Below are 27217 nucleotides of genomic sequence, written 5' to 3' on the forward strand. Positions count from 1 at the left end.
CCATATCGGTCCTTATACCCCCCCTCCCTCCCATAGCGGTCCTTATACCCCCCCTCCCTCCCATAGCGGTCCTTATACCCCCCTCCCTCCCATAGCGGTCCTTATACCCCCCTCCCTCCCATAGTGGTCCTTAACCCACCCCCTCCCTCCCATAGTGGTCCTTATACCCCCCCCCCCCCTCCCATAGTGGTCCTTATACCCCTTTTTTATTATTATTATTTTTTTATTATTATTTTATTTCTTATTTTATTTATATATTTTTTTTTTCGTCCCCCCTCCCTGCTTGATATATGGCAGGGAGGGGGGCTCTCCTTCCCTGGTGGTCCAGTGGCAGTTCAGTGGGGGGGAGAGGGGGGCTGGCAGAGCTGTAACTTACCTGTCCTGCAGCTCCTGTCAGCTCTCTCCTCCTCTGCGCCGTCCGTTCTGCTCTTCTGTCAGCTCACACTGTAAATCTCGCGAGAGCCGCGGCTCTCGCGAGACTTACACTGGGAGCTGACCGAGGTGCTGAACGGACGGCGCGGAGGAGGAGAGAGCTGACAGGAGCTGCAGGAAAGGTAAGTACAGCTCTGCCAGCCCCCCTCTCCCCCCAGTCTGTATTATGGCAATGCAAATTGCCATAATACAGACTCTGACTCGAGTATAAGCCGAGTTGGGGTTTTTCAGCCCAAAAAATGGGCTGAAAAACTCGGCTTATACTCGAGTATATACGGTAAACAAAAAAAGTTTTTGGCCAATCATGTTTTCGTAAGGAACCATTTCCACACATTTAAACCACATTTTACCATTTTCACATTAAAAAAAAACAAAATTATTTTTCATCAATATATTGAGGTTAGTAAATGAATAGATATAAATTTGTTTAAAGTGTTATATTCTTTGCCCTATTACTAGCCACACTACTAGTCTTCCATGTGTGTGCTTGACACAGCAGGACTTGCTAACTTTGAGAGATTAATCGCAGTTCATTCCAGGTCAGGTGTACAGAGCATTAAGCAGACCCAGACGTGGTGGGTATGTAAACATAAAATCAGTTTGCACCTATACATTTTCTATCCACATGGCAAGCTTGTGTATTGGGGAAAATAAGCAATTAAACAACGTGGTTAGTTAATGCTTGACAGAATGCCTTTAACTAAAAAGTTATAAAAAGTCAAGGTGGCAAATGTTTTCTAAAATATGCAATATATCACAGATTGTTTAAAAAATCCTTTAACAATATCGAGAGAAAGATAAACTAACCCAATGTTAAACAACTCTACATTTTAACTGTCTGACACATTAAGGTCCTAAAAGGTTTAGAAATAAGAGTTCAATTAGACAACTCTTTACAGGATTTGAAGATTTATAACGTATTAATTCTACCTGGGGCCAAAAATGAATTCAAGCTAAAAAAAATAATACACGCATGCCATATGTACCTTATCTAAATCCAGTTTAAATGTCTTATTCCAGGATGGGTTAGAAACAGTTTTCCAACTTGTTGAACCCACTGGAATATGATCGATCTTCAGCTGAGTACGGACTTCACCTGTAAGGAAATTTCAGGAACTAAACTTAAAAGGCTAAGAGTATTTTAATTTAAAGAACATTTCTACGTAGCTTTGGTCAATACACAGACAATATAAAGGTTCATCTATTAGCTTTACACAAAGCTCTAGAGGTTTGCTTTCATCAAAGGAGTCTAATCTCCTGTATTCTGTAAAAAAAGCAAAAGAAAATAAAAAAACTAGACAACTTTATAGTCAGCCAGGTAATACAGTCTGAATATAAGCAAAGAGATATATGTGAAATAACACTAGAACCAATTCACTAAAAACATGTTGAAAATGATGTTCCTGCTGTCGGTCTTTTTTGTCTAACAAATAATGTAAAGAATGGAGTTTGTACGATGAGTGAGTCCAAGTTTATATGTGGGTAGAGTAGTTTGGTGTTGACCTGCTACAAATTTTGAACAGGATATAGATCGATAGTGTGGTTTTGATTTTCATTTGGATAGCGATGTTTATTGTAAATACATATTGGCCACAGATTTGGAAGAATTGTTTTACAGAGGTGTCTTCAATAAATAATTTGTGTAACCAATCCAATAGAATCAGGTAAGTGAGTTTACGATAAATAAGGCCATTGTAGGGCATAAGGCCCGTCTACCAACTTAAAATGTAGTTTGTGAGCTGCTGTATAGAGTAATGTTAAAAATGTCTTATTATGGAACAATGGCCATCAAACGATCTGAACAGGTGTTGCAATGTAGAATAGTACGGCAAAGTAGCAGTAAAAAGCTTCTTTTTCTTTTTAAAACTACTTTGCTATACATTGCAACACCTGTACAGATTGTTGGCTGACTAAAACGGTCTACTTGGTTTTTACTTTGGAGCAGCGCCATTTTTTTTGTAAATCTCAAGACTGAGATATCTAATGGATTTCCCTGATTCTGAATAGTCTCACTACGCTAACACGTGGAAACCTACAGCATGACAACAATGTGGGACTAGGAGGTTTCCCACTGCAGCCTCGGTTTGGCACAATGGAAGAGGTCCCATGCTGCAGTCTTGGTTTGGCACACTGGATTAAGGAGGTACCATGCTGCAGCCTTGTTTTGGCACACTGGATTAAGGAGGTACCATGCTGCAGCCTTGTTTTGGCACACTGGATTAAGGAGGTACCATGCTGCAGCCTTGTTTTGGCACACTGAATTAAGGAGGTACCATCCTGCAGCCTTGTTTTGGCACACTAGATTAAGGAGGTACCATCCTGCAGCCTTGTTTTGGCACACTGGATTAAGGAGGTACCATCCTGCAGCCTTGTTTTGGCACACTGGATTAAGGAGGTACCATCCTGCAGCCTTGTTTTGGCACACTGGATTAAGGAGGTACCATCCTGCAGCCTCGGTTTGGCACACTGGATTAAGGAGGTACCATGCTGCAGCCTTGTTTTGGCACACTGGATTAAGGAGGTACCATCCTGCAGCCTTGTTTTGGCACACTGGATTAAGGAGGTACCATCCTGCAGCCTTGTTTTGGCACACTGGATTAAGGAGGTATCATCCTGCAGCCTTGTTTTGGCACACTGGATTAAGGAGGTAACACCCTGCAGCCTTGTTTTGGCACACTAGATTAAGGAAGTATCATCCTGCAGCCTTGTTTTGGCACACTGGATTAAGGAGGTAACACCCTGCAGCCTTGTTTTGGCACACTAGATTAAGGAAGTATCATCCTGCAGCCTTGTTTTGGCACACTGGATTAAGGAGGTAACACCCTGCAGCCTTGTTTTGGCACACTAGATTAAGGAGGTATCATCCTGCAGCCTTGTTTTGGCACACTGGATTAAGGAGGTAACACCCTGCAGCCTTGTTATGGCACACTAGATTAAGGAGGTATCATCCTGCAGCCTTGTTTTGGCACACTAGATTAAGGAGGTATCATCCTGCAGCCTTGTTTTGGCACACTAGATTAAGGAGGTACCATCCTGCAGCCTTGTTTTGGCACACTGGATTAAGGAGGTAACACCCTGCAGCCTTGTTATGGCACACTAGATTAAGGAGGTATCATCCTGCAGCCTTGTTTTGGCACACTGGATTAAGGAGGTCCCATCCTGCAGCCTTGTTTTGGCACACTGGATTAAGGAGGTCACATCCTGCAGCCTTGTTTTGGCACACTGGATTAAGGAGGTACCATGCTGCAGCCTTGTTTTGGCACACTAGATTAAGGAGGTACCATCCTGCAGCCTTGTTTTGGAACACTAGATTAAGGAGGTCCCATCCTGCAGCCTTGTTTTGGCACACTGGATTAAGGAGGTACCATCCTGCAGCCTTGTTTTGGCACACTGGATTAAGGAGGTCACATCCTGCAGCCTTGTTTTGGCACACTGGATTAAGGAGGTACCATGCTGCAGTCTTGTTTTGGCACACTAGATTAAGGAGGTACCATCCTGCAGCCTTGTTTTGGCACACTAGATTAAGGAGGTACCATCCTGCAGCCTTGTTTTGGAACACTAGATTAAGGAGGTCCCATCCTGCAGCCTTGTTTTGGCACACTGGATTAAGGCGGTAACATCCTGCAGCCTTGTTTTGGCACACTGGATTAAGGAGGTATCATCCTGCAGCCTTGTTTTGGCACACTGGATTAAGGAGGTCCCATCCTGCAGCCTTGTTTTGGCACACTGGATTAAGGAGGTCCCATCCTGCAGCCTTGTTTTGGCACACTGGATTAAGGAGGTCACATCCTGCAGCCTTGTTTTGGCACACTGGATTAAGGAGGTACCATGCTGCAGTCTTGTTTTGGCACACTAGATTAAGGAGGTACCATCCTGCAGCCTTGTTTTGGCACACTAGATTAAGGAGGTACCATCGTGCAGCCTTGTTTTGGCACACTAGATTAAGGAGGTACCATCCTGCAGCCTTGTTTTGGAACACTAGATTAAGGAGGTCCCATCCTGCAGCCTTGTTTTGGCACACTGGATTAAGGCGGTAACATCCTGCAGCCTTGTTTTGGCACACTGGATTAAGGAGGTACCATCCTGCAGCCTTGTTTTGGCACACTGGATTAAGGAGGTATCATCCTGCAGCCTTGTTTTGGCACACTGGATTAAGGAGGTCCCATCCTGCAGCCTTGTTTTGGCACACTGGATTAAGGAGGTCCCATCCTGCAGCCTTGTTTAGGCACACTGGATTAAGGAGGTACCATCCTGCAGCCTTGTTTTGGAACACTAGATTAAGGAGGTACCATCCTGCAGCCTTGTTTTGGCACACTGGATTAAGGAGGTCCCATCCTGCAGCCTTGTTTTGGCACACTGGATTAAGGAGGTACCATCATGCAGCCTTGTTTTGGCACACTGGATTAAGGAGGTACCATGCTGCAGCCTTGTTTTGGCACACTGGATTAAGGAGGTACCATCTTGCAGCCTTGTTTTGGCACACTGGATTAAGGAGGTACCATGCTGCAGCCTTGTTTTGGCACACTGGATTAAGGAGGTACCATCTTGCAGCCTTGTTTTGGCACACTAGATTAAGGAGGTCCCATCCTGCAGCCTTGTTTTGGCACACTAGATTAAGGAAGTATCATCCTGCAGCCTTGTTTTGGCACACTAGATTAAGGAGGTACCATGCTGCAGCCTTGTTTTGGCACACTGGATTAAGGAGGTAACACCCTGCAGCCTTGTTTTGGCACACTGAATTAAGGAGGCTTTCTTGCAGTTTATACTCCACATATATTGAAGTGCTACAGTTTCCTATGAGGTTTGCTACATAGACCCTCCTGCGTTATACACCCCTGGGTATGACATTATGTCAAGGATTTTACTGGTGATCTGAGAGGTGGGCCTATCTTATTTATATATTTTTTGTCACACTATTCCATGTTTTCTACTATACAGTAACGTTTGTGTATTATTGTATTTGTTTAATACTATTAGCATTTATTATGAATGTACAGGATTACATAATAATGTACTGTTATATATCACAATGTCATTGTTAGATACATGTAATAATAATATTTAATGGCAATTAAATGGATGATAAAAAATTAACCCAAAACAGTGCATTAACAAATAATCAGGAAAGTCCAGAGCATAAAATTGAAAGTCAGGCTGTGAGCTGTGTTCAAGTCTCAGAATGGTAAAGCCGCAATCCCAAAGAAACAATGAAATCATCAATGAGTAAAGTAGTCGAGATCTCGTCTACTGATTAGATAAGACGATAATGTAAGGGGTGTTGTGAGCCAGTATTCTCCCCATGGACCAGGAGGACGTTTCAAAAGGCAACTTGTAACTTGTTTAGAGGAGGATATAAAGTTGACAGATAGGATTCCCAGCTTGAAGAATCTTTGGTAAATGTTTCCTTCACTTTTAAAGTTTAGAGTCACTTCATTCAGAATTTGTAAAATAATTTGTTGGAAAAAGGCAATTGCGGAGGGATATCTGGAAATATGTTTTGTAAAACTGATCTCCTTGACAACACTTTCAGTATTGTGATTGATTGGCAGGGTCTTTGTGAAGGACGGAGAATCCTATTAGATAATAATATTTGTATTTCGCCTCCATTCTCCCCAAACAGGAACATTACAGAGTTAAAGGATCCAAGATTCCTATACAGACCTTGTCTAACCATGTTACTGGACCTTGTCAAATGTTACTGGACTATGATTATAAATTCTGTCAGTAAATGGTGGGATATGTAGTTTAACAATTGTAGCAGGGAAAGGTTCGATACCCCAGATATTGAGCACTGTTATTGAGCGTCACTGTACACATAACGGGATTAATAAGATAAAAATCACTGTACTAGAAAAGTCAAAAGTCTCTTGGATGTTCTGATTGCTGCCACGGTTGTTTCTTCTGATCCGGTTCATTAATAAGAATCTTCCTCGACGTGGACTCCTGCCAGGGAGAACATCTGACGGGTCCTTTAGTCTGCCAGGTACATTCTCCAGAATACCGTGACAGCCCTTTACTCGCACTTTCAGAGTACCTGTCAAACAATCAGAATAAATATTGTAACAATGGCTATTACACTTTCACATTGATGTTAAAGAAAACTTTGTGTTTGGTCAAAGTAGCACACACAGAATATGAAATGATTAGGCAGCTTTTACATCTTTATCAGAATATAAATCAACCAAAACTGAACTTACAAACAGATAAAAACTCAGTAACTTCAGTTAGTCCCTGCTTGGTAGTCAGACAAGGTTTATCTCACTGGTGCCATTAGAGAGGAAACGTATACTATTTGCATTATTAGATATTTCTAAACACTCACAGGAGTAATTCAGAACCAAAATGCAACAAGTCCACGCTATACAAGTTGGAACCCCTCTATGCAAAGTGAACAAGGAGTCCACGTCTGGATTAACCTTTACACTTAGTGGGACTCTAAGATAATAAAAAAAAAAAAAAGTAAAACTGAATTCATGAGAATACCAAAAAAGTGCAAATTCTCAGTAACATGTCATTTTCACATATTCAGATGATTATAAACTGTGTCTTAGACAGTAAGTAAAGTCATTTATCTAATTTCCCATTAGTAAAATATTCCTCAAAGTGTAATGCTTAACTTGTTTACTTAGTTTATGCTATTAATTCACTCAATAAAAAGTTATGCAGAAAGCTAGCTCAGTACATTTGGAAGAATGATGCTAAGAGTTACATATTGTTATCATTTAAAATGTCACCGGTCACATTTAAACTTGCATACACGTCACATAGAATAAATCCTGCTGGAATATCAGTAGACTAACTGTGAGTTTCCTCCAGTCAGACTTCACACAGATGGAAACATGCTCGGATATTTCAATGTTAAATATTCTTGTTTCGTTTATTCCCAGATCTTTCAGAGACAAAACAACTTACCGGTTAGTGCTATGGACTTGGATTTGACTGAACCAAGGGACAGTTCCTCGGTGGTTATACTCTTCCTATGGTGGCCATCAGGAAGTTCTTTCACTCGTTCCTGCAAGGAATATTTAAGGAGGTCCAGCTTTTCATTTGACGCCTGTAGTATTGATTGTGCCTGTTAAAAAGTGAAAAAAAAGATAAAGGATCAACAGAACGACAGACATTATCTGCTGGCAAAAATATCTGGAAGCTGCTGTCTAACATGAGCTGATGTTCAAGGTTAGACACACAAGTCCTACAAGTGTGGCTCATACTTTCACTGTATTTATAAAGGGTGTTATAATTCCACATCATGTTCAATGTATAAAACTCAGGATTAATCACTAAAGTCTGAAATCTGAACTGCAAATATTTAAACTAAAAATAGTGATCTGGAGAAATTCCATCTCGGCTTTAGTCAGAGCTTATCTAGGTTTGTTTCAGTTTGGTAATTCAGATTTTTATTTCCTACAAATCAGTTTATTGAAAAAAACCCGTATTTAACTTAAATGCTGAATGGAAAAGAAAAAACTAGTTAGCATAGATTTCCATAGATTGATATTATGCTATTGGCTTTTAATAAAACTAAATGGGAATTAAACATTTGGGAGAATTGTAAATAAAGCACCATAGAGACAGAATAAAATACAGAACAAATGGACCAATAAAGACTTCAAACAATTAAGGTCTCAGAAGAGAGAATATAAATTATTCATAAAGCAGATTCTGTTGGCGCTTTATAAGTCATAATACTATACCATGGCTACTTGGCTAATGCCAATAAACTGCAACTTCCAACCCCTTGACAGACATTGGAGGCCCATTATTCATTCTGGGGATGAAATGGTTAAGAGAATACACTTTGTAACTGACCTCAACAAGCGGCTTTCCATCCAATTTCTGGATGGCATGTTTGGCTCCTTCAGCCACGGCACGCTCGATCGCAAATCGGTGGCTCAACTCCTCAATGCGTTTCTCCAATGGACTTATTGTAGGTGTTTCTAGGACACAAATTATTAAATTTTATTATATTAATGGTAAAAAGGAAATCGACATGGTAGTTTCAGGTGTCACAGTATTAAACGGGTAATTTCTATAAGGTTTCTCTACATATTTCTATATGTCTCAGTGCACTGTTTCAAACACAAAACATTTTAACCGCTTTCCGACCACAGACAGAAATTTCCCATCAAGCTTGTCATTGCCTAAAGGAACCTTGATGGAAAAGTTCTGTCATTTATTAAAGTTAACCCTGGATCACCGCAATCGCGGGGTTAACGCTCCTCTGGTCTGTCTCGGTATTCAACGCAGACTGGGAGCCCCCGATCGCACTGTCCCTGCAGCTGTGATCGCTCTGACAGCCTCTGACTCTTCCGCGGCCAGTGTGAAGTGCATGGAGACGGATCAGTGATGATCTGCTTCTCCCTGTAAATAAAAGTTTTTAAGTTAAATCCCACCCCCTTTCACCTGCTTTAATATAATTAACCCCTTTCATGCCAATTGATCACTGACTACAGTTGCCAATTGGCAGGGACTACATTTTACAGTCATCAGCTTTTTATTTTTTTAAACCCTGAGGGTTAATTTTTATCTTTTTGAATCCTCAGGGGTTATATTTATTCTATTAATTCATTAAAATATTTTAAAATTATATATTTAGCTAGCTGGGGTGGGCGGAAAATAGTGGGGAATTGGTGAATTCGGTGTTAGGCTAGCTTGCCTGCTAAAGAGCTCCAAAGTGGGACACGGACACATCAAAACACCATGAAAATTCACACTTAAAAACCTGAACTTGTCACGTCTCGTTTACAGCACTGTAACATCACAAAATAGTGTCTAGGTCATACATTGGGCATATTGGTTTACTCAGAAGATGTAACTGAGCATACTTTTGGGGATATTATGACAGTGACACATATCAAGTGTAAGAAATATTTTTTTTCCTTTCACCACAAACATTGGCATAAATTCGTAAAAAAATGGTGACAAGTTAGGGCACAATATACGCCATATAAAATACCCTGGGGTATCTGCTTTATCAAATGAAAGCCCTTTGTGGGGTTATTTAAACAGTCAAACTGCTATAATACTCCAAAATGAGACATAGGCCCGTCAAATCATTATATGAAAATTCTAATTATAGAAACTGAAATAGCCTTGTCTCTTATATGGCATTGTAGATTCACAGAATAGTGCCAAAGGCATACAATGGGGGTATCGTTATACTCAGCAGATGTAGCTGAACACAATAGCACACACTAGCTTTACGAAATACACATTACAAAACCGTTGTTATTGGTGTATATGCCAAAATAGAGAAAAAAAACACTTTTACTCCAATATTTAGCAGAGATTGGTGATGAAATCGCTACGTTAAAAGTGTCAAAATAATCTTGGGTAAATAGCCTGTTATAATAAAACACAGTAAAAAAGGAGGAATATTGGTAAAAGGTGCTCAAATCACCAAGTGTGAGTCACTCCAAATCACACAGAAAGTGTATAAAGCAATATCGTAAATAGTATAGTGAGAGCAAGTAATTATACACCAAATATAAAATAGATAAAATATATTAAACAGGCAATATTACCATATGTCTTGGATGTCCTAAAAATATAAAATAAAGGACATAGTATAGCCTGTATAAAATTAATGAAATGAAATAAATATAAAATTGACCACTCACGTGGTGCTGAGCCTTAAATAGCGGCTCAGACTATAAGCGCCTTTTTATAATTTCCTGGAGACCGCAATGCTGGAAAGGCAGGTTAAGTTTATCTCTGTCAGAATCCCCTTGTGTCAATTGATGAAAACCAAGTCAGGAAGTACAGGAACAAACTTTATTTGCATAGCATAGCATATAATGGAATCTCCCAAGAATATTGCACTAACGCGTTTCGACCGTTATAGTCTTTATCAAAGTGCTGTAGTGTGAAACAAATTTAGCGTTTAAATACATTAAAAAATGCGCGCATTGTGATTTCTTCGCCGGTTTACTTCCGGTTTCCGGCTGTTACTCCTCGTCATTTAATTTCCGGCTTCCGGTCACGTTGCGTGTCACAGGGCATTTCCGGGTCAGCGGTCATGTTCCCTTTGCGTTCCAGCGAAACTCCGGTTCCGGTCAGCATCAATGAGTTTTTCTCAAATATCTTTTGTACCATGTCCATAATGTAAATAAACAGTGTAAAGAACATCCATTTTATACATATTTATCCATGCTTTGTACTGCTATTCGGAACTTTGGTGGGGAAGCTTATTGGAATAAAATATTTTACTAATTTTAACACAGTAAAAATTATTGAAAAGGATTACATATATATAAGAATATGTCATATCACGGAATATATATAAACAGGCGAAGAAATCACAATGCGCGCCTTTTTTAATGTATTTAAACGCTAAATTTGTTTCACACTACAGCACTTTGATAAAGACCATAACGGTCGAAACGCGTTAGTGCAATATTCTTGGGAGATTCCATTATTTGCAAATAATACAAGAAATAACATTTGAATCATAGCTGAATTCCCTTTGTCTGACACTTCCAAGAGCTGTATGTTTCCCCATAAACCTAGCTTTCTATAAGAGAGCAGAACACAAACCACATTCACAATACACAGAACATATGACATCACTGAACCTTTACCTTTATGTTGGAGAATCAACATGCGCAAAATTTCTATTTTTCTTTTGCTGTCATGGAGTATTTTCTGAGCATCACTGAGATGTTTCTGATCCTGTAAGCAGAAAAATCAAATGGATAATTAAGATAAACAAAGACTGGACGTTTAGGTTTATTACCCCACACCACCATGTATACATGAGCTAAGTTTAATTTTCACTGTCCCTTAAAACCCTTTTGAAGAGACAATGAAGTCACCAAGGCGCTTAATCTCAGTGAAATGGCCTGGGTGCAGAGTTCCTTTCCCTTTTAATCCTGCAATGTAAAACAGTGCAGGTTTTTTTAGAAGTTATTGCTAGGTTAAGTTCACCTTTAAAGGCTGTCATACTGACAATGATTAGAGGTGCTTCCACAGCAACAAGTAAAAATCGGTCATGTGTCGCGGAAGCTCATAGAAAAGCATCAGATCTCCAATGCAACCCAGGAGGAACATTGGATTGGACCATCAAGAATGATGCCACGTTTCCTCACTGATGTTGCGGGATGTAGAGAGGTGGAAAAGGTAAGCAAAACTTTACTATTATTTTGTATTGCACATGAGGGGAGGGGGACGATGACATGTATTTGACTAAGATCCAGCGCACTCATCCATTCACCAAATAGCAATCTCAAGGCTCATATAATGTAGTCGCTTTATTTAAAAACACCTAACCTGGGCAAAAATAATGGGAATTTAGTTACAGTATATGATCATACATTGCATAAGCCTGCCACAACGTCAATGTACCCCATTCTTGGCTGGTCCTAATCTAGCAACCTAATGTATGCTCTTATGAGATCAATCCACCTCAACTAGGCAAAAACATTGGAGTTGTGGCAGGCTTATGCAACGTATGATCATATAATGTAACTAATCCCCCATTATTTTTGACTAGGTAAGGTGATTTTAAATAAAACGGCTACATGTTAATACTTAAATTATTGTTTAGTGAGTGCGCTGGATCTTGTATGTTGTATGAATTGGCCCCAGCAGCACCCTTATAAGTATGCATGTTTAGATGAGTGCCTCCCTCTTGGTTTCTTGTATTTGACTAGGGACAGGGGCACCTCAGCATTAGGGATACAGGTTTGTATTTCTAACACTGTAATGTTCCTTGCATTTCTCCTCTATTGTTGGTCTTCACCTAGAGATTTAATATATTTCCCTCTTTACCACCAAATTACTTCACATTTTCAGAACCGACACACTATTTACAACAACGGCAAAAGGAAAGCTAACAAAAAGGATTTAGCAAATGTGGAAACTATACATCAACATATTGTACCCCTCCGCTATTAACAAACTATTTGAAGACAACATCATGGTAGATGGAGAGGATGTTAGGGAATACTCGTTTACCAATCTTTACCTTGATCCCTACCTTATCTGAAATGCCAGCCCCTTCTAATTAGACAGAATGTGCTCTCTGGGACGTTTCAATTTATCCTGTATTTTACTTTCATTCACTCTTATGGTATTTACTTATGGCTGCCTATTCCTTGTACATCCTTTATATCCTTTGCTATCATGTCTTTCCACGTTTTTTTTTCTCACCCACGGTTTTGTTTCTTATTTCTCTTTCACCATCTATCCACCCCCCAATATGTCTTGTAAATACATCAAATCAAAATAACTAAAAAAAACGAGAGTTGTGTATATCTTTGTACTTAAAAAAGTGGAAGGAAGAGCCTTGTACTATTCAGCTGAGAGAGAGCCGTAGGCGAACTCCACAAAATGATGTATTTTAATTTCAGTCCGATCCAGGAGCAGAAAGAGTCCATTAGCTCCTGGATCCCCAGCCTGCTATCAACTAAAATTAGCTAGGATCCCATCACGAGTGGGAAAAAGTCACACATTGCAAAAAGTGGAAGGAGTTTTCTAAAATGCAAATAAATAAAGATATAGTTTATCTTTAAGATAAAATAAAATATGCCAAACATACTTTGGAGCGGTCGGTAGAATACGCCTTTATCAGCTTTTCTGCTTCGCTCTTAACTTTGTACTCATCTTCGAGTTGTTTCTCAAAAGTGGCTAACTTGTCCTCATCTGGTGAGGAGAATGAATCACTATCAGAAGCAACTGGAATCTGGGGACCATCTGCAAATTAATAATAAGACAAAATAAGAATTACAAATGGCAGCAGACAGTATCACTCAATCGAGGTTAATGAAAGACAGACATCGAAAAGTAAAACCACGATAGCTGAAGCCAGTCATGATAGCAGCATCTAGTCTACAGTAAGTCACAAAGTGGATATAAAAATGGTGTAAGCAGGTTAATGATGGGTAGTTTGGTTACTTTAATGGGATATGTGATATGTATCCAATATATATTTATATATTTACAACACACACACACACACACACAAAGTGTTTTAATGTACCTGGGTGTGCCCCTGCACCTTGCTCGATAACATCGATTACTTGTGTTCCGCTGACCTGAAAAGGCAGAAATTAAAAGAATCAGAAAAAGTCTCTTTGCCAGACGAACAGGATCACAAGTTATTTGTGGCTCTCAGCGTGGTTACTATGTGCTGGATTGTCTGCGAGGAATCTCTGGTCCTGTCTGGTGTGGTAGACTCTGCTTCTATTGATCTGGTGCCGATTGCCTGTTCCTGTGCTGCTAGTATTAGTGTCTCAGTGCTGTCTTTCAGTCCGGATATATTTATTATATACATATACAGGATATATGTGTGTATAAGCATCCTAATAACAATACTCTATAGTACTTTCACTTGACATACCACTAACTGAAATGAATAAGGGTCAAGGAATTCATACCACAAAAACCGATACAGTAACCATATGCTGTCACTGTGCTTTGGACATTAAAACTGGAGCCATGAAAGGGTTAAATATTGAAGAAAGAATAAAATGATAGACCTGAGTGTAACCTCCCCAGTGTTCACCATTACTAATCAGATAACATGTTCAATCTGTATTCTCTTTATCCCCCATCCTGGACTACACTGGGGAATTGGTTAACATAATAAAACTCAGTTAATTATATGTAGAACTGGAATCTTATACAGAAAATCAAGTCTTTTACTTACATCACAGCATACACATGGAAAACAGGAAAAAATTGTTCTACTATTTGCCATCTTTAGCCACGTGATCACCACAGCAGCTAAGCAGTGACTACTGTTTAAGCAGTGTGTACTGACTGAACTGTGCTCAGCAAGGATGATGTCACAGTGATGTCACAGCGAACAATCAGACCAGCTGTAGCTATCTCTGCCTTTCAATACTCCGTATAGGAGGAAATGCCCTAAATACCTAAAAATATAAATAAAATGCATTCCCCAGTGGAAATTAACGGTATATATATATACACACACGCACACATATACACATACACACACACAGTGAGGGAAAAAAGTATTTAATCCTCTGTCGATTTTGAACGTTTGTCCACTGACAAAGAAATGATCAGTCTTTAATTCTAATGGTATGTGTATTTTAACAGTGAGAGACAGAACAGAACAAAACAAAATTGCAGAAAAACGCATGTCAACAAAAGTTATAAATTGATTTGCATGTCAATGAGTGAATTAAGTATTTGATCCCCTATCAATCAGCAAGATTTCTGGCTCCCAGGTGTCTTTTATACAGGTAAAGAGCTGAGATTAGGAGCACTCTCTTAAAGGGAGTGCTCCTAATCTCAGCTCGTTACCCGTATAAAAGACACCTGTCCACAGAATCAATCAATCAGATTCCAAACTCTCCACCATGGCCAAGACCAAAGAGCAGTCCAAGGATGTCAGGGACAAGATTGTGCACCTACACATGGCTGGAATGGGCTACAAGACCATCGCTAAGCAGCTTGGTGGTGCGATTATTTGCAAATGGAGGAAACACAAAATTACTGTCAGTCTTCCTCTGTCTGGTGCTCCATGCAAGACCGCAAAAACACAAAGCCAAGGCAACAAAGGAGTGGTTCAGTCTCCAGACGTTAATCCCATAGAAAATCTGTGGAGGGAGCCGAAGGTTCGAGTTGCGAAATGTCAGCCTCGAAACCTTAATGAATTAGAGAGAATCTGCAAAGAGGAGTGCGACAAAATCCCTCCTGAGATGTGTACAAACCTGGTGACCAACTACAAGAAATGTCTGGCCTCTGTGACTGCCAACAAGGGTTTTGCCACCAAGTACTAATTCGAAGAGGTCAAATATTTAGCAAAACATACAAAAAGATGGGGTAGACCGCCAACTCCAAAAGAGGAGGTGGGATCTACTCCAATCCACAGATACCTCCAAATGTAAGTATAGCTAAAAAAATGGTGGGGACCTTTATTGACAATCAAAAAAATATATATAAATTCAATTAAAGTAAAGGCAAAATTGCTAGATACCCAAATGAACTCCAAAAAACAACGTGTAGCAATCATGAGAAAAGTGAAAACTTCACCTAGTTAAAATACCCGGTAACTAATGGCATGAAGACAAAACACAGGTAATTAGGGGCTAAACGTAGCTCATACTATATGGGCCTTAATAGATCCCCAAGTAACGTCACGTTAACCCCAGACACCTGATGGTACTGTTGGAAACACCTCTAAAGATAGTGAGGACCCAACCCAATAGCCAAACACAAAAATCCCAGTAACTGTAAAGGAGGTAGAAGTCACTGGATAGGTTCCTATGGGTACTGGTCTACTAATTTAAATCAGTCGCAGAGGCGGTAGCTAGTGGACCTTACTAAGTATAAGTGGTAAACAGCCGGTATACTGAAGTGGCTGCTAGTAGCTGGGTGCAGAACTCAGTTGATCCATAGAAGTGAACGAAATTGGAAAAAGAGGATGGACTTCCCCCCTAGTACATACCAAATTGCACCAGTGAAACCCATATACGGTAAAACGCCCTGAATGAAATAGCCTAGAGACACTGCACCCTAGTATGCCCTAGCCAGCTCACTAACTGAACTTAAAAATGGCAAAGCTACCTGCTGCTTCGAGGCATCCTCAAGCTATCCCTCATAAGTAGAACAGAGGAGCACAGTCCACTAACTTCGTTAGGTACACATAAGTACAGGCATCATGGTAACCCAGTTAAAGATAAAAATAAAGAAAAAAGAAATAGTTCTAGCAAATAATATGCATCGGCATGGTACAGCTCGAGGCGCGTTTCGGCGTTTACATACACCTTTGTCAAGAGCAAGCCGGTAATTGAGAGGAAGACTCCTTATAAAGGGACGGAGGGAGACCCCTCCCCTTGTCAGCGTCCAATACGGACTGGTGGGTGGATCAGGAGGCAAGACGGGGCGTGTGAAAATTCCCTCTCCCCGCCCATACTACCAATCAAATGGCGGTAATTTTCTAGTTTAGCTATTTTTTTGTGATACTTTTAATTCACTATAACTGAATTATACATAACAGTGTAGAATCTGCATTTGGCCACAGCAATAGGCAACATGCACAACATCATCTAGAGCACCAGATTGCTCCCACATCATCATATTGCACCCACAGCACTTTCCACATCACAGCACCAGGTTGCACTCACAAAACCTCCCACAGCACTTTATAAATGCCAGCAATAATAATAATAATAGAGAGACCCCTCTCCAGGGCACATTAACAGAGGCCATCTCAGTATTAGAGCAGAGCTTTCCAAACTTTTTACGTTGGTGGCACACTTTTCAGACACGCATCCTTTTCCGACACGCAGTTCTGTGCTCTCAGTGAGCGATTCCTGTCAGACCAGGTAGGGGAAACAGAAGCTCGACAATGCTACACGAAGTGATAGCAGGAGGGTAACGTTGTGCAATGTGCTCCCCTTCCTGTCGGACACCTCTATGCGACACACTCAAATTGTGTGGCCGACACACTAATGTGTTGCACCACAAAGTTTGGTAAGCTGTGCATTAGATAGTCTCTTTTAGAAAAAAAAAATCTATCTATCTTCACCTGTGTGTCTCTTAACACCACTTTTGTGTTTCTTATCCCATCTTTAGTCTTAACTCGTTTTGTGTATCGTACCACCCGTTTATTGTGTTATCCTCCATTTTTTCCCCATTCTGCCCAAAACCTCCTCCATATTCACCCCACACCTTTTGTCCCTTTTCTCATAATCTGCCCTCAAACCTTCACCTTTTTCTATATTCTCCAAACTTTGTGTCTCCTTTCTCAGTCCCCCGTCCCCTAACTTCTCTTATATAATCAGACATTCAACAGTATTTTAATCGTATTAGCTGACTTTTCATTAGACACACGCCTTCCACTTTCTTCATATCCCACCAACCTCTGCCCCTTTTCTCATATCCCCTCCACACACACACACACCTTTAACTTGCTCCATATTTTGCCCCACACCATAAATTTCTCCATATGAACTTCACCTTTTGTCCCTTTTCTAATTCCTCCTCTAGAGGATTCAAGGAGGACTGAAAGGAGGAGCTAGCAGTTGCGTCGCTAGGGTGGGGCATCCCTACATCATGCTGTGCCCCCCCAAAAGGGCAACTTGCTGGCCATGTGTTTAAATTCTATTCCCTCGGACTGTAACAGTCTATTACAGTCCGAGGGAATGCAGTGCTGGGTATTGTCTGTGGAAAGATGCTGGGGCACTGACAAGCTCCGCCCTCAAACCAAGCCCCGCCTACTGCACATAAGCCCCACCCCCGCAGTTCAGCAACACCCCTTGCTGCTGTGTGTGTGTGTGTGTGTGTGTCTGTCTGTCTGCTAGTGAGAAAGGTTGTGTGTTTGTGTGTGTGGACTCAGCAATCTGTGTCTGTGTGTGTCTGTGGATGGACACCGCAGTCTGTCTGTGTGTGTGTGTGTGTGTGTGTGTCTGTGGATGGACTCCGCAGTCTGTGTGTATGTACTCAGCAGTATGTGTTTGTGTGTGTGTGTGTGTGTGTATATGTATGGACTCAGCAGAATGTGTGTGTGTGTGTGTGTGTGTGTGTATGTATGGACTCAGCAGTCTGTCTGTGTGTGTGTGTGTGTATGGACTCAGCAGTCTGTTTGTGTGTGTGTGTGTGTGTGGACTCAGCAGTCTGTGTGTGTGTGTGTGTGTGTGTATGGACTCAGCAGTGTGTGTGTGTGTGTGTGTGTGTATGGACTCAGCAGTGTGTGTGTGTGTGTGTGTATGGACTCAGCAGTCTGTGTTTGTGTGTGTGTATGTGTGTGTGTGTATGTGTGGACTCAGCAGTCTGTGTTTGTGTGTGTGTGTGTGTGTATGGACTCAGCAGTCTGTCTGTGTATGGACTCAGCAGTATGTGTGTCTGTGTATGGACTCAGCAGTCTGTGTGTCAGTTTATGGACCCAGCAGTCTGTGTGTCTGTGTATGGACCCAGCAGTCTGTGTGTCTGTGTATGGACTCAGCAGTCTGTGTGTCTGTGTATGGACTCAGCAGTCTGTGTGTCTGTGTATGGACTCAGCAGTCTGTGTGTGTGTCTGCCTGCTAGTGAGGAAGCTTTTGTGTGTGTATGGACTCCACAGTCTGTGTGTGTATATGGATACAGTGCCAACTATGGCACTGTATCAAGGGAAATGTGTTTGTTTTTTTAATAATCCCTGGTGGAAAATAATAAATCCTCCACCAGGGATTATTAAAAAAACAACAACACATTGTGTCGGGGGTGGGGCTTAACATGCGGCAGGGGCGGGGTTACACTGCGGCGAGGGCGGGGTTAAATGTGCCCCCCTACTTTTGTCCCTGGACCACCATGTGCCCCCCATAAAAATGAATCCTAGAGACTCCACTGGGAGCTAGACATGATAGCAGGAGTATGGGGAAGGATGAGACATGCAGGACAGCAGGATAATGGGGAAGGAGGAGCCAGGCAGGACAGCAGGATAATGGGGAAAGGAGGAGCCAGGCAGGACAGCAGGAGAATGAGAAAGGAGGAGCCAGACAGGACAGCAGGAGGATGGGGAAGCAGGAGCCAGACAAGACAGCAGGAGGATCTAGAAGGAGGAGCCAGGCATGACAGCAGGAGGATCCAAAAGAAGGAGCCAGGCAGGACAATGGGAAAGGAGGAGCCAGGCAAGACAGCAGGAGAATGGGAAAGGAGGAGCCAGGCAAGACAGTAGGAGAATGGGAAAGGAGGAGCCAGGCAAGACAGCAGGAGGATGGGGAAAAAGGATTCAGGCAAGACAGCAGGAGGATGGCGAAAAAGGAGACAGCAGGAGGATGAGGAAAAAGGAGCCAGGCAGGACAGCAGGAGGATGGAAAAGGAGGAGCCAGGCAGGACAGCAGGAAGATGGGAAAGGAGGAGCCAGGCAGGAAAGCAAGAGAATGGGTAAGGAGGAGCCAGGCAGGAAAGCAGAAGGATGGGGAAGGAGGAGCCAGGTAGCACAACAGGGAGATGGAGAAAAAGTTGTCAGGCAGGACAGCAGGAGGATCCTATGTGAATACGTTTTCCCCTCAGGATGTACTGCAAATCGGCAATAAAGTATTACATGCATTTACAGTAAAATAAACACTGGTACCTAGTATGGATACCTGGATGGACAGGGTGCACTTCTCTTGCTGCTACCCCACTGGATCCACATCACCTGAGAACAGAGCACAGCACAGAAAAAAAATAGCGGCCTTTGCATTGCTGGCATTTTTGCAAATCGGCACCGGCCATACTGTGGCGAAAGTAACCTTGCCACTGGTTTTTGGAGGGGCCGGTTTGCCAGCCTCCTGCCCTGCGACTATGGCCCTGGGATGTATTGCGCTTTACAAACTATATTTGGGCATAATGGATTTTTGTATGCTGTTCCTGGCCCTTTAAATACTTTGGAGTAGTGTTACAACTTTTAAACTGGCACTTCGAATGCAGTCGAAGTGCCGAAGTCGTCGACAAGGCCGCCATTCGACAAACGAACACGTGGCGGCGGCCATTTTAACTTATTCGATTGCGGTCAGGTGACCCATACCTACTTCGACACCGCGGCTGGAGACTAAGTCCCGTTCGAAGATGCGAACGCTCGTTCGAATAGGACTTAGTCATTTTCTCGTTGTAAAATAGACCGACCACACAGCCCAAATCCATGGAACTGTTTTGGGCATGAAAATGTGCCTGCGGTCGGTCACAAAGGACTTGCGACTAACTTTTGAACTAATGGAAGGATTTGCATGATTTTTGAGTATGTTCATATTTCAAGTATGCTGATTATTAATATGTGAAGATGAATGTATAGTTTTAAAGTTATAAAATGTATAAAAATGTATAAGTTTTAGCTTGGAGATAATTGAGTAGATACAGTAAGAAACTCAGAAGAGGAAGGAGACGTCTGTCACTCAACAAGGTAGGTATATCTATACAAACCAAGGTAGGAGAGTAGTCGAAAAATAATAATACTTTATTAATAACACAAAAACATAGTGTAAAAACTAGAGCACAAACAGAAGAATAATCACTCCACCCTATCCATAACTACTAGTCTAGTCCAATATGACAGACCGTAGTGGTTGGAAGGGAGGAGAAGGGTATCAGGGGAAGGGGAGGGGGAGTGGGTAAGAGGAGACTAGGCTAAATAAAGTGTAGGGTGCCTAGAAAAAAGTAAAGCTAATTCCAATTCCTACAGTGCAATATCGTAGATGACCAGTCAGGATCACTAATAATTGAAAATAAGATCTGTTGACTGGATCATTAGGCGTAATGTGACACTATAGTTGTTGGCCACTAGGGGTCACTAGAGAAATAAATCCTAGACCTATTGGTTTACTTCATTCACAAAATAATATCAAGTGTCAATGTGTAAACAGATAGAAACATTACAGTATCGGAAGATTGAACAAAGTGTAACATATCTGTCAGTATTGCAATTTGCTGGTACTGACAGAGCACTACAACTGAATAAAACCGTTGCGTGCTTGGTTACTCCTGTGCTGGAGTTTGGTTTACTTCATTCGCAAAATTGTATCAAGTGTCAATGTGTAATCAGATAGAAACATTACAGTATCGGAAGGTTAAACAAAGTGTAACATATCTGTCAGTATTGCAATTAGCTAGTACTGACAGGGCACTACAACTGGTTAAAACCGTTGCGTGCTTGGTTACTCCTGTGCTGGAAGGGTGTTAAGTGCATATACGATTGTGCGGTATTAACACCTGGCAAGGACAGTTATTTATTAGGTCTACTGCGTGGTCTCTTACTCACCGTGCTTGATAAGATTATATGTATCAGATTGTACAATATAATCACAGTATCTAGTTTGCAACGGTAGTATACTCGATACGTGATGTTATCTGTTACTCCTGTGTGACATACAATTTAAGCGTACGATCTGTCAGTGCGCTAACAGTGCTTAAATTAGCAAGTATAGCTCATATGACACAATAAATAGATTTAGAAAGACATAGAATAGGAATAGTGCCTTCATGGGCACTGGTTATAGTAAAGAGAGTATGCCAATAGAGCGGCACAATAGTAAATAGGTAAAAGATATTGCATATACTGTGGAATAGTTTAGATGAATCAGTACCCAGATCGGTATGATAATTACTTTCCAATTCATATACTGTGGAATAGTTTAGATGAATCAGTACCGGTATGATAGTTACTTTCCAATTTAACTTGGTCGATATGTTAGATTCCCAAACGTTAAGTTCTGAAAGGATTATTAAGTATGATCGGTAGGTAGTATCCTCAGCTAACACACTCGGTCTATTATCTGCCTATAGGGCTGTTAAACAGCCAAGATAAACTTTAGTAAGGCAAGTGCTGAGACCAGATCGTCAGATACTTGGAGGAATAGAGTCTAAGTGGGGAATGACGGAAAGTAGACGACGATGTCAAGATAATGTCGGTGTAAACCCGACGCGCGTTTCGCCTGGATTAGAGGCTCGTCAGGGGGAACTTGCTCCCCAGGCAAGTAAAGTTTAAAAAGCCCGCCCTTAGTTCTCATTGGTTGTCTCGGAGCACAGGGGGGAGGGGGCTTGATGAGCTGGTACGGTGGCCAGGAGTGCTCAAAACGGATATATCAAACTTCTATAGATCCCTTAGTGGAGGAAAAGTTCCATAATTAAGGGTTTCTAGCAGTACCCAAATAGGGCATATGTAACACTATGTAGTGAATGCTAGTAGTACACTAGCCAGTCTGCAGACTAGACGTATAAGGTCTAGCAAGATAATGAGCCCATAGATATAAAATGTATAGATAGGCATGCTAGGCTCATGCTATAGTAAAGACTGCATACTAGAAAAAATAGTATACTGGTGCCAATCTTGAGGATGATGTAATACATATTCTGATAACTGAAAACATGGACATTAAGGCAATAACTAAAAAATGATCGTCATCATTAATGATAGTGGACTTAAGCCCGATGTTGAAAGCTACTTAATTTATGAATGGTGTAAAACTGATTTCCTCATTTAGACCGAGAAGAGCCAAGGTCTTAAATAAAAAAATCCATTGCGATTCTTTTTGCAGTAGAACTTTATTAAAGTTGCCCTTCCTAGGATTGGGAAAGAGTTTTTCAATTGCTTGAAATTTCAGAAATTCGGATTTGCCAGCATGGAAGTTCTGGATGTGTCTTGCCACTGGGGATGGACGCCACGTGTTGTAAAATTCTGCGTCTGAACTGCTGAAACGTTTTTCCAATGTATTGGATTCCACAGTTGCATGTGATTAGATAAATAACCCTAGTGGTGCTGTAGTTCATGGTGATATGGGTTTGTGTATACGTAGTTGATTTTGAAGGTAATATGAATTGGCAGGCCTTGCAATGGCCGCATTTGTAGGTTCCCTTCGTGTCTGTTAGCCAATTCGTGGCTGGTGAGGGAGATGATAAATGGCTGCGAACCAATTAATCTTGTAAATTGCGAGGTCTGCGTGCTGTTACAGAAGGGTAGTCAGGTAGCACGTTGGATAATTCAGGGTTATGTAATAATATGGGCCAGTTCTTTCTAAGAATCTTGGACATAGGTGCCCAGCCCTGATCGAAAGTCGCGATACAGCGTGGGGCCTTTTGTTCCACTTTGGGCTTGGTGGAATGAAGACTTAAGTTCCTATCCATATCACATACCCGCTGGAATGCCCTTTTTAAAACTCGGTTCGGGTAACCAAGTTCCTTAAAGCGCGATCTTAATATTTTGCATTCATCGTAAAAGGTTTGGTCAACCGAGCAGTTGCGCCATGCTCGTAGATACTGTCCATAAGGAATGGAAGCTTTTAATTTATATGGATGGTGACTATCCCAATGTAACAGACTATTAGTCGAGGTGGCTTTCCTAAATAGTTCTGTTTGGATAGTCCCGTCTTGTTGTAGCAAAATCTTAAGATCTAAAAAAACTAATTCATGCTCATCAATAACATGAGTTAGTTTCAGATTGATGTTGTTGTCATTGAGAGCCTTCACAAATTCTTCAAAAGCAGGAACAGAACCTGACCACATGAGTAACAGATCATCTATATATCTGTGCCAGCTTATAATGTATTGATGAAAGTGGTTAAAACGGGATGTCAAAACAATGCACTGTTCCCACCACCCCAAAAATAAGTTGGCGTAAGTATGGCGGTCCCGGAGATCTGTAGATAATACTGGCTATTGAAAACAAAATAATTATGTTTGAGAATAAACTCCAGGGTGGCTAGAATGAATGTGATTTGGGGCTCGCTATATGCAGCGTTATCCAAAAAGAATCTGCATGCTCGTAGGCCTGCCTCATGTGGAATGTTTGTGTACAATGCGACCACGTCCAGACTTGCCAGCTGGGTATAAGGTGGAACTGTCATGTCCTGTAGTTTTCGAAGTGTGGATTTGGTGTCTTGTAAGTAGGATGGTAGTTTAAGCACCATAGGATGAAGAATTTTCTCAATAAATTTACTGAGGGCTTCGGTAAGGCAGTTATTCCCAGATACAATGGGTCTGCCAGGAGGGGGACGAATGCCATTGTGTAACTTTGGCAGACAATAAAATGTTGCGATGGTAGGATTTTTGTGCGTTAACAAGTACCGGAATTTGTCTTGATTAATAACCTGTTTGACCAAAGCGTAATTTAGGAGTGTCTCTAGTTCACCTATAAACAGACTCGTGGGGTCAGAGGGAAGGGTTTTATAGTGAGTAGAGTCACTCAGATGTGCCATGCACATGGTGACATATTCAGACCTGTTCATAAGAACTATATTGCCCCCCTTGTCGGCTGGTTTGATAATAACCTCTGTTAGTTGTTGTAAGTTTATTAAGGCCTTGCGTTCCATATAGCTTAAATTGCTTCCAGTTGAGACTTGGTCAGTAACTATAATACCGATCTGGGTACTGATTCATCTAAACTATTCCACAGTATATGCAATATCTTTTACCTATTTACTATTGTGCGGCTCTATTGGCATACTCTCTTTACTATAACCAGTGCCCATGAAGGCACTATTCCTATTCTATGTCTTTCTAAATCTATTTATTGTGTCATATGAGCTATACTTGCTAATTTAAGCACTGTTAGCGCACTGATAGATCGTACGCTTAAATTGTATGTCACACAGGAGTAACAGATAACATCACGTATCGAGTATACTACCGTTGCAAACTAGATACTGTGATTATATTGTACAATCTGATACATATAATCTTATCAAGCACGGTGAGTAATAGACCACGCAGTAGACCTAATAAATAACTGTCCTTGCCAGGTGTTAATACCGCACGATCGTATATGCACTTAACACCCTTCCAGCACAGGAGTAACCAAGCACGCAACGGTTTTAACCAGTTGTAGTGCCCTGTCAGTACTATCTAATTGCAATACTGACAGATATGTTACACTTTGTTCAATCTTCCGATACTGTAATGTTTCTATCTGTTTACACATTGACACTTGATATTATTTTGTGAATGAAGTAAACCAATAGGTCTAGGATTTATTTCTCTAGTGACCCCTAGTGGACAACAACTATAGTGTCACATTACGCCTAATGATCCAGTCAACAGATCTTATTTTCAATTATTAGTGATCCTGACTGGTCATCTACGATATTGCTATTATTACTCTGTAGGAATTGGAATTAGCTTTACTTTTTTCTAGGCACCCTACACTTTATTTAGCCTAGTCTCCTCTTACCCACTCCCCCTCCCCTTCCCCTGATACCCTTCTCCTCCCTTCCAACCACTTCGGTCTGTCATATTGGACTAGACTAGTAGTTATGGATAGGGTGGAGTGATTATCCTTCTGTTTGTGCTCTAGTTTTTACACTATGTTTTTGTGTTATTATTAAAGTATTATTATTTTTCGACTTCTCTCCTACCTTGATTTGTATAGATATACCTACCTTGTTGAGTGACAGACGTCTCCTTCCTCTTCTCTGCTAATTCAATTAGGGTTACCCCCTTGTCTGTCCTCTTGTAAATATTATTATCTGGCCACTTTTTTCTGTTTATACAGTAAGAAACTCAATTATCTCCCAAGCAGAGGGGAGGGAATATGTGGGATGCAACCGATATTTGATTGGTTAATGCCTAATTGCTGTGGGTGTCTCCCTTGCAGGGGAGCACTGCATAAAAGCAGAGTACCTGCCATTAAACATCAGAGTTCTTCTTCACCCTCAATCTAGAGTCCTGTCTCTTATTAAGGGAATTGCTATATCACTACAAGGGATTGCTATGCTCTGCATGCTCCCTTGGATAATCACTTCTAGGCTCTTTTAAAGAGCCTGTTCCTGCTTCACTCTCTTGGGAGGAGAGGTTCACCCACTGGAACCTGGAGCCTTGTCGTAGGTCCAGGGTGGGTAGGAGACGGCAAGACCCCAACTAAGCTGTGGCGGTTCGTGGGGTCTGCGGTGGTTGCGGTGTCTGCGGAGCGCTTGGAGCCCTCTGTAAGCGCTAGGAGCATCCTTCAACGGAGGAACCCAGTCGGGGTGCCAGTTGATCCGTTACACATACAACCTAAATACCGGCTGTGCTAGTAAAATACCAGTCAAGTGGCAACCCTACATGTGAGAGAGTTATCAAAGTGTCTGTTCTAAACAGTGGTACAAAAATGTAAAAAGGGAGGAATAACCATTAGAATATGCCTGCTGGTTCCAGTGGTTTCATGATGATTGCCCCAATTCTAGTTCTTTCGACCACTCTTTATAACAGAACACTATGATATATGTTTTCTCCACCAATGCAATGTGTGTCCTGTCTGCACCTGAACTGGATTGTGACGGTATCTGATAAATCCTAAATATAATGGATCATCCACTATGATAGGATGCTTTAGTGTCTTAGTTCTCGAGTACTTGAAGATACAAGTTCCTAAAAATCCACTTATCCATCTTTCTATATAGCTAGCTAAATATGCTTTACAGCTTTGGCTATATAAAATTATATAGATATCTGTTGCTACAGTCAAAATAAAATATAGTTAAAATACTATATACCGTATATACTCGAGTATAAGCAGAGTTTTTCAGCACATTTTTTGTGCTGAAAAACCGGAACTCGGCTTATACTCGAGTCATAGTCTGTATTATGGCAATTTGCATTGCCATAATACAGACTGGGGGGAGAGGGGGGCTGGCAGAGCTGTAACTTACCTTTCTTGCAGCTCCTGTCAGCTTCCTCCTCCTCCGCGCCGTCCGTTCAGCACCTCTGTCAGCTCCCAGTGTAAGTCTCGCGAGAGCCGGCTCTCGCGAGACTTACAGTGTGAGCTGACAGAGGGAGCTGCACGGACGGCGCGGAGGAGGAGAGAGCTGACAGGAGCAGCAAGAAAGGTAAGTTACAGCTCTGCCAGCCCCCCTCTCCCCCCACTGAACTGCCAATGCCACTAGACCACCAGGGAAGGAGCCCCCCTCCCTGGCCAGCTAGCAAGCAGGGAGGGGGGACGAAAATAATAATACAAATATTATTAATAATAATAATGAAAAAATATTAAAACAATAATAAAAAAAATAATAATTAAAAAAAATTTATATAACAAAAAAAAACAATTAGTATTAAAATAATAAAAAAAATAATAAAAATGGCCACCCCCACCAAGGCTCTGCACACAGCATCACACACACAAGCAAACTGCACTCATACACACACACTGCATTCATACACACACTGCATCACACACACAAGCACACTGCACTCATGCACACTGCATTCATACACACTGCATTCATACACACTGCATCACACACACACACACACACACACACACAGCACTGCACTCATACACTGCACTCATACACTGCACTCATACACACTGCACTCATACACACTGCACTCATACACTGCACTCATACACACACACTGCACTCATACACAGCATTCATACACACACACA

At 41.3% G+C, this 27217-nt stretch overlaps 1 protein-coding gene across 1 annotated transcript in view; it reads right to left on the reverse strand.

The window, feature by feature from the left end:
• Nucleotides 1-23361, reverse strand: part of LOC134582603 (serine/threonine-protein kinase N2-like) — a 36988-nt gene extending 13627 nt beyond the window's left edge. Inside the window, exons 1-9 of the mRNA XM_063439270.1 lie at nucleotides 22993-23361; nucleotides 13412-13466; nucleotides 12971-13125; nucleotides 11013-11103; nucleotides 8242-8369; nucleotides 7345-7504; nucleotides 6281-6466; nucleotides 1619-1696; nucleotides 1419-1528 (exon numbers count right to left, since the gene is read on the reverse strand). Coding sequence (XP_063295340.1) covers nucleotides 1419-1528; nucleotides 1619-1696; nucleotides 6281-6466; nucleotides 7345-7504; nucleotides 8242-8369; nucleotides 11013-11103; nucleotides 12971-13125; nucleotides 13412-13466; nucleotides 22993-23361 — 1332 coding nt within the window. The remainder of the gene's footprint in view (nucleotides 1-1418; nucleotides 1529-1618; nucleotides 1697-6280; nucleotides 6467-7344; nucleotides 7505-8241; nucleotides 8370-11012; nucleotides 11104-12970; nucleotides 13126-13411; nucleotides 13467-22992) is intronic.
• Nucleotides 23362-27217: the final 3856 nt, after the last annotated feature.

This window comes from Pelobates fuscus, chromosome 13, assembly GCF_036172605.1.
Source record: "Pelobates fuscus isolate aPelFus1 chromosome 13, aPelFus1.pri, whole genome shotgun sequence".
In the NCBI taxonomy this organism is placed as follows: Eukaryota; Metazoa; Chordata; class Amphibia; order Anura; family Pelobatidae; genus Pelobates; species Pelobates fuscus.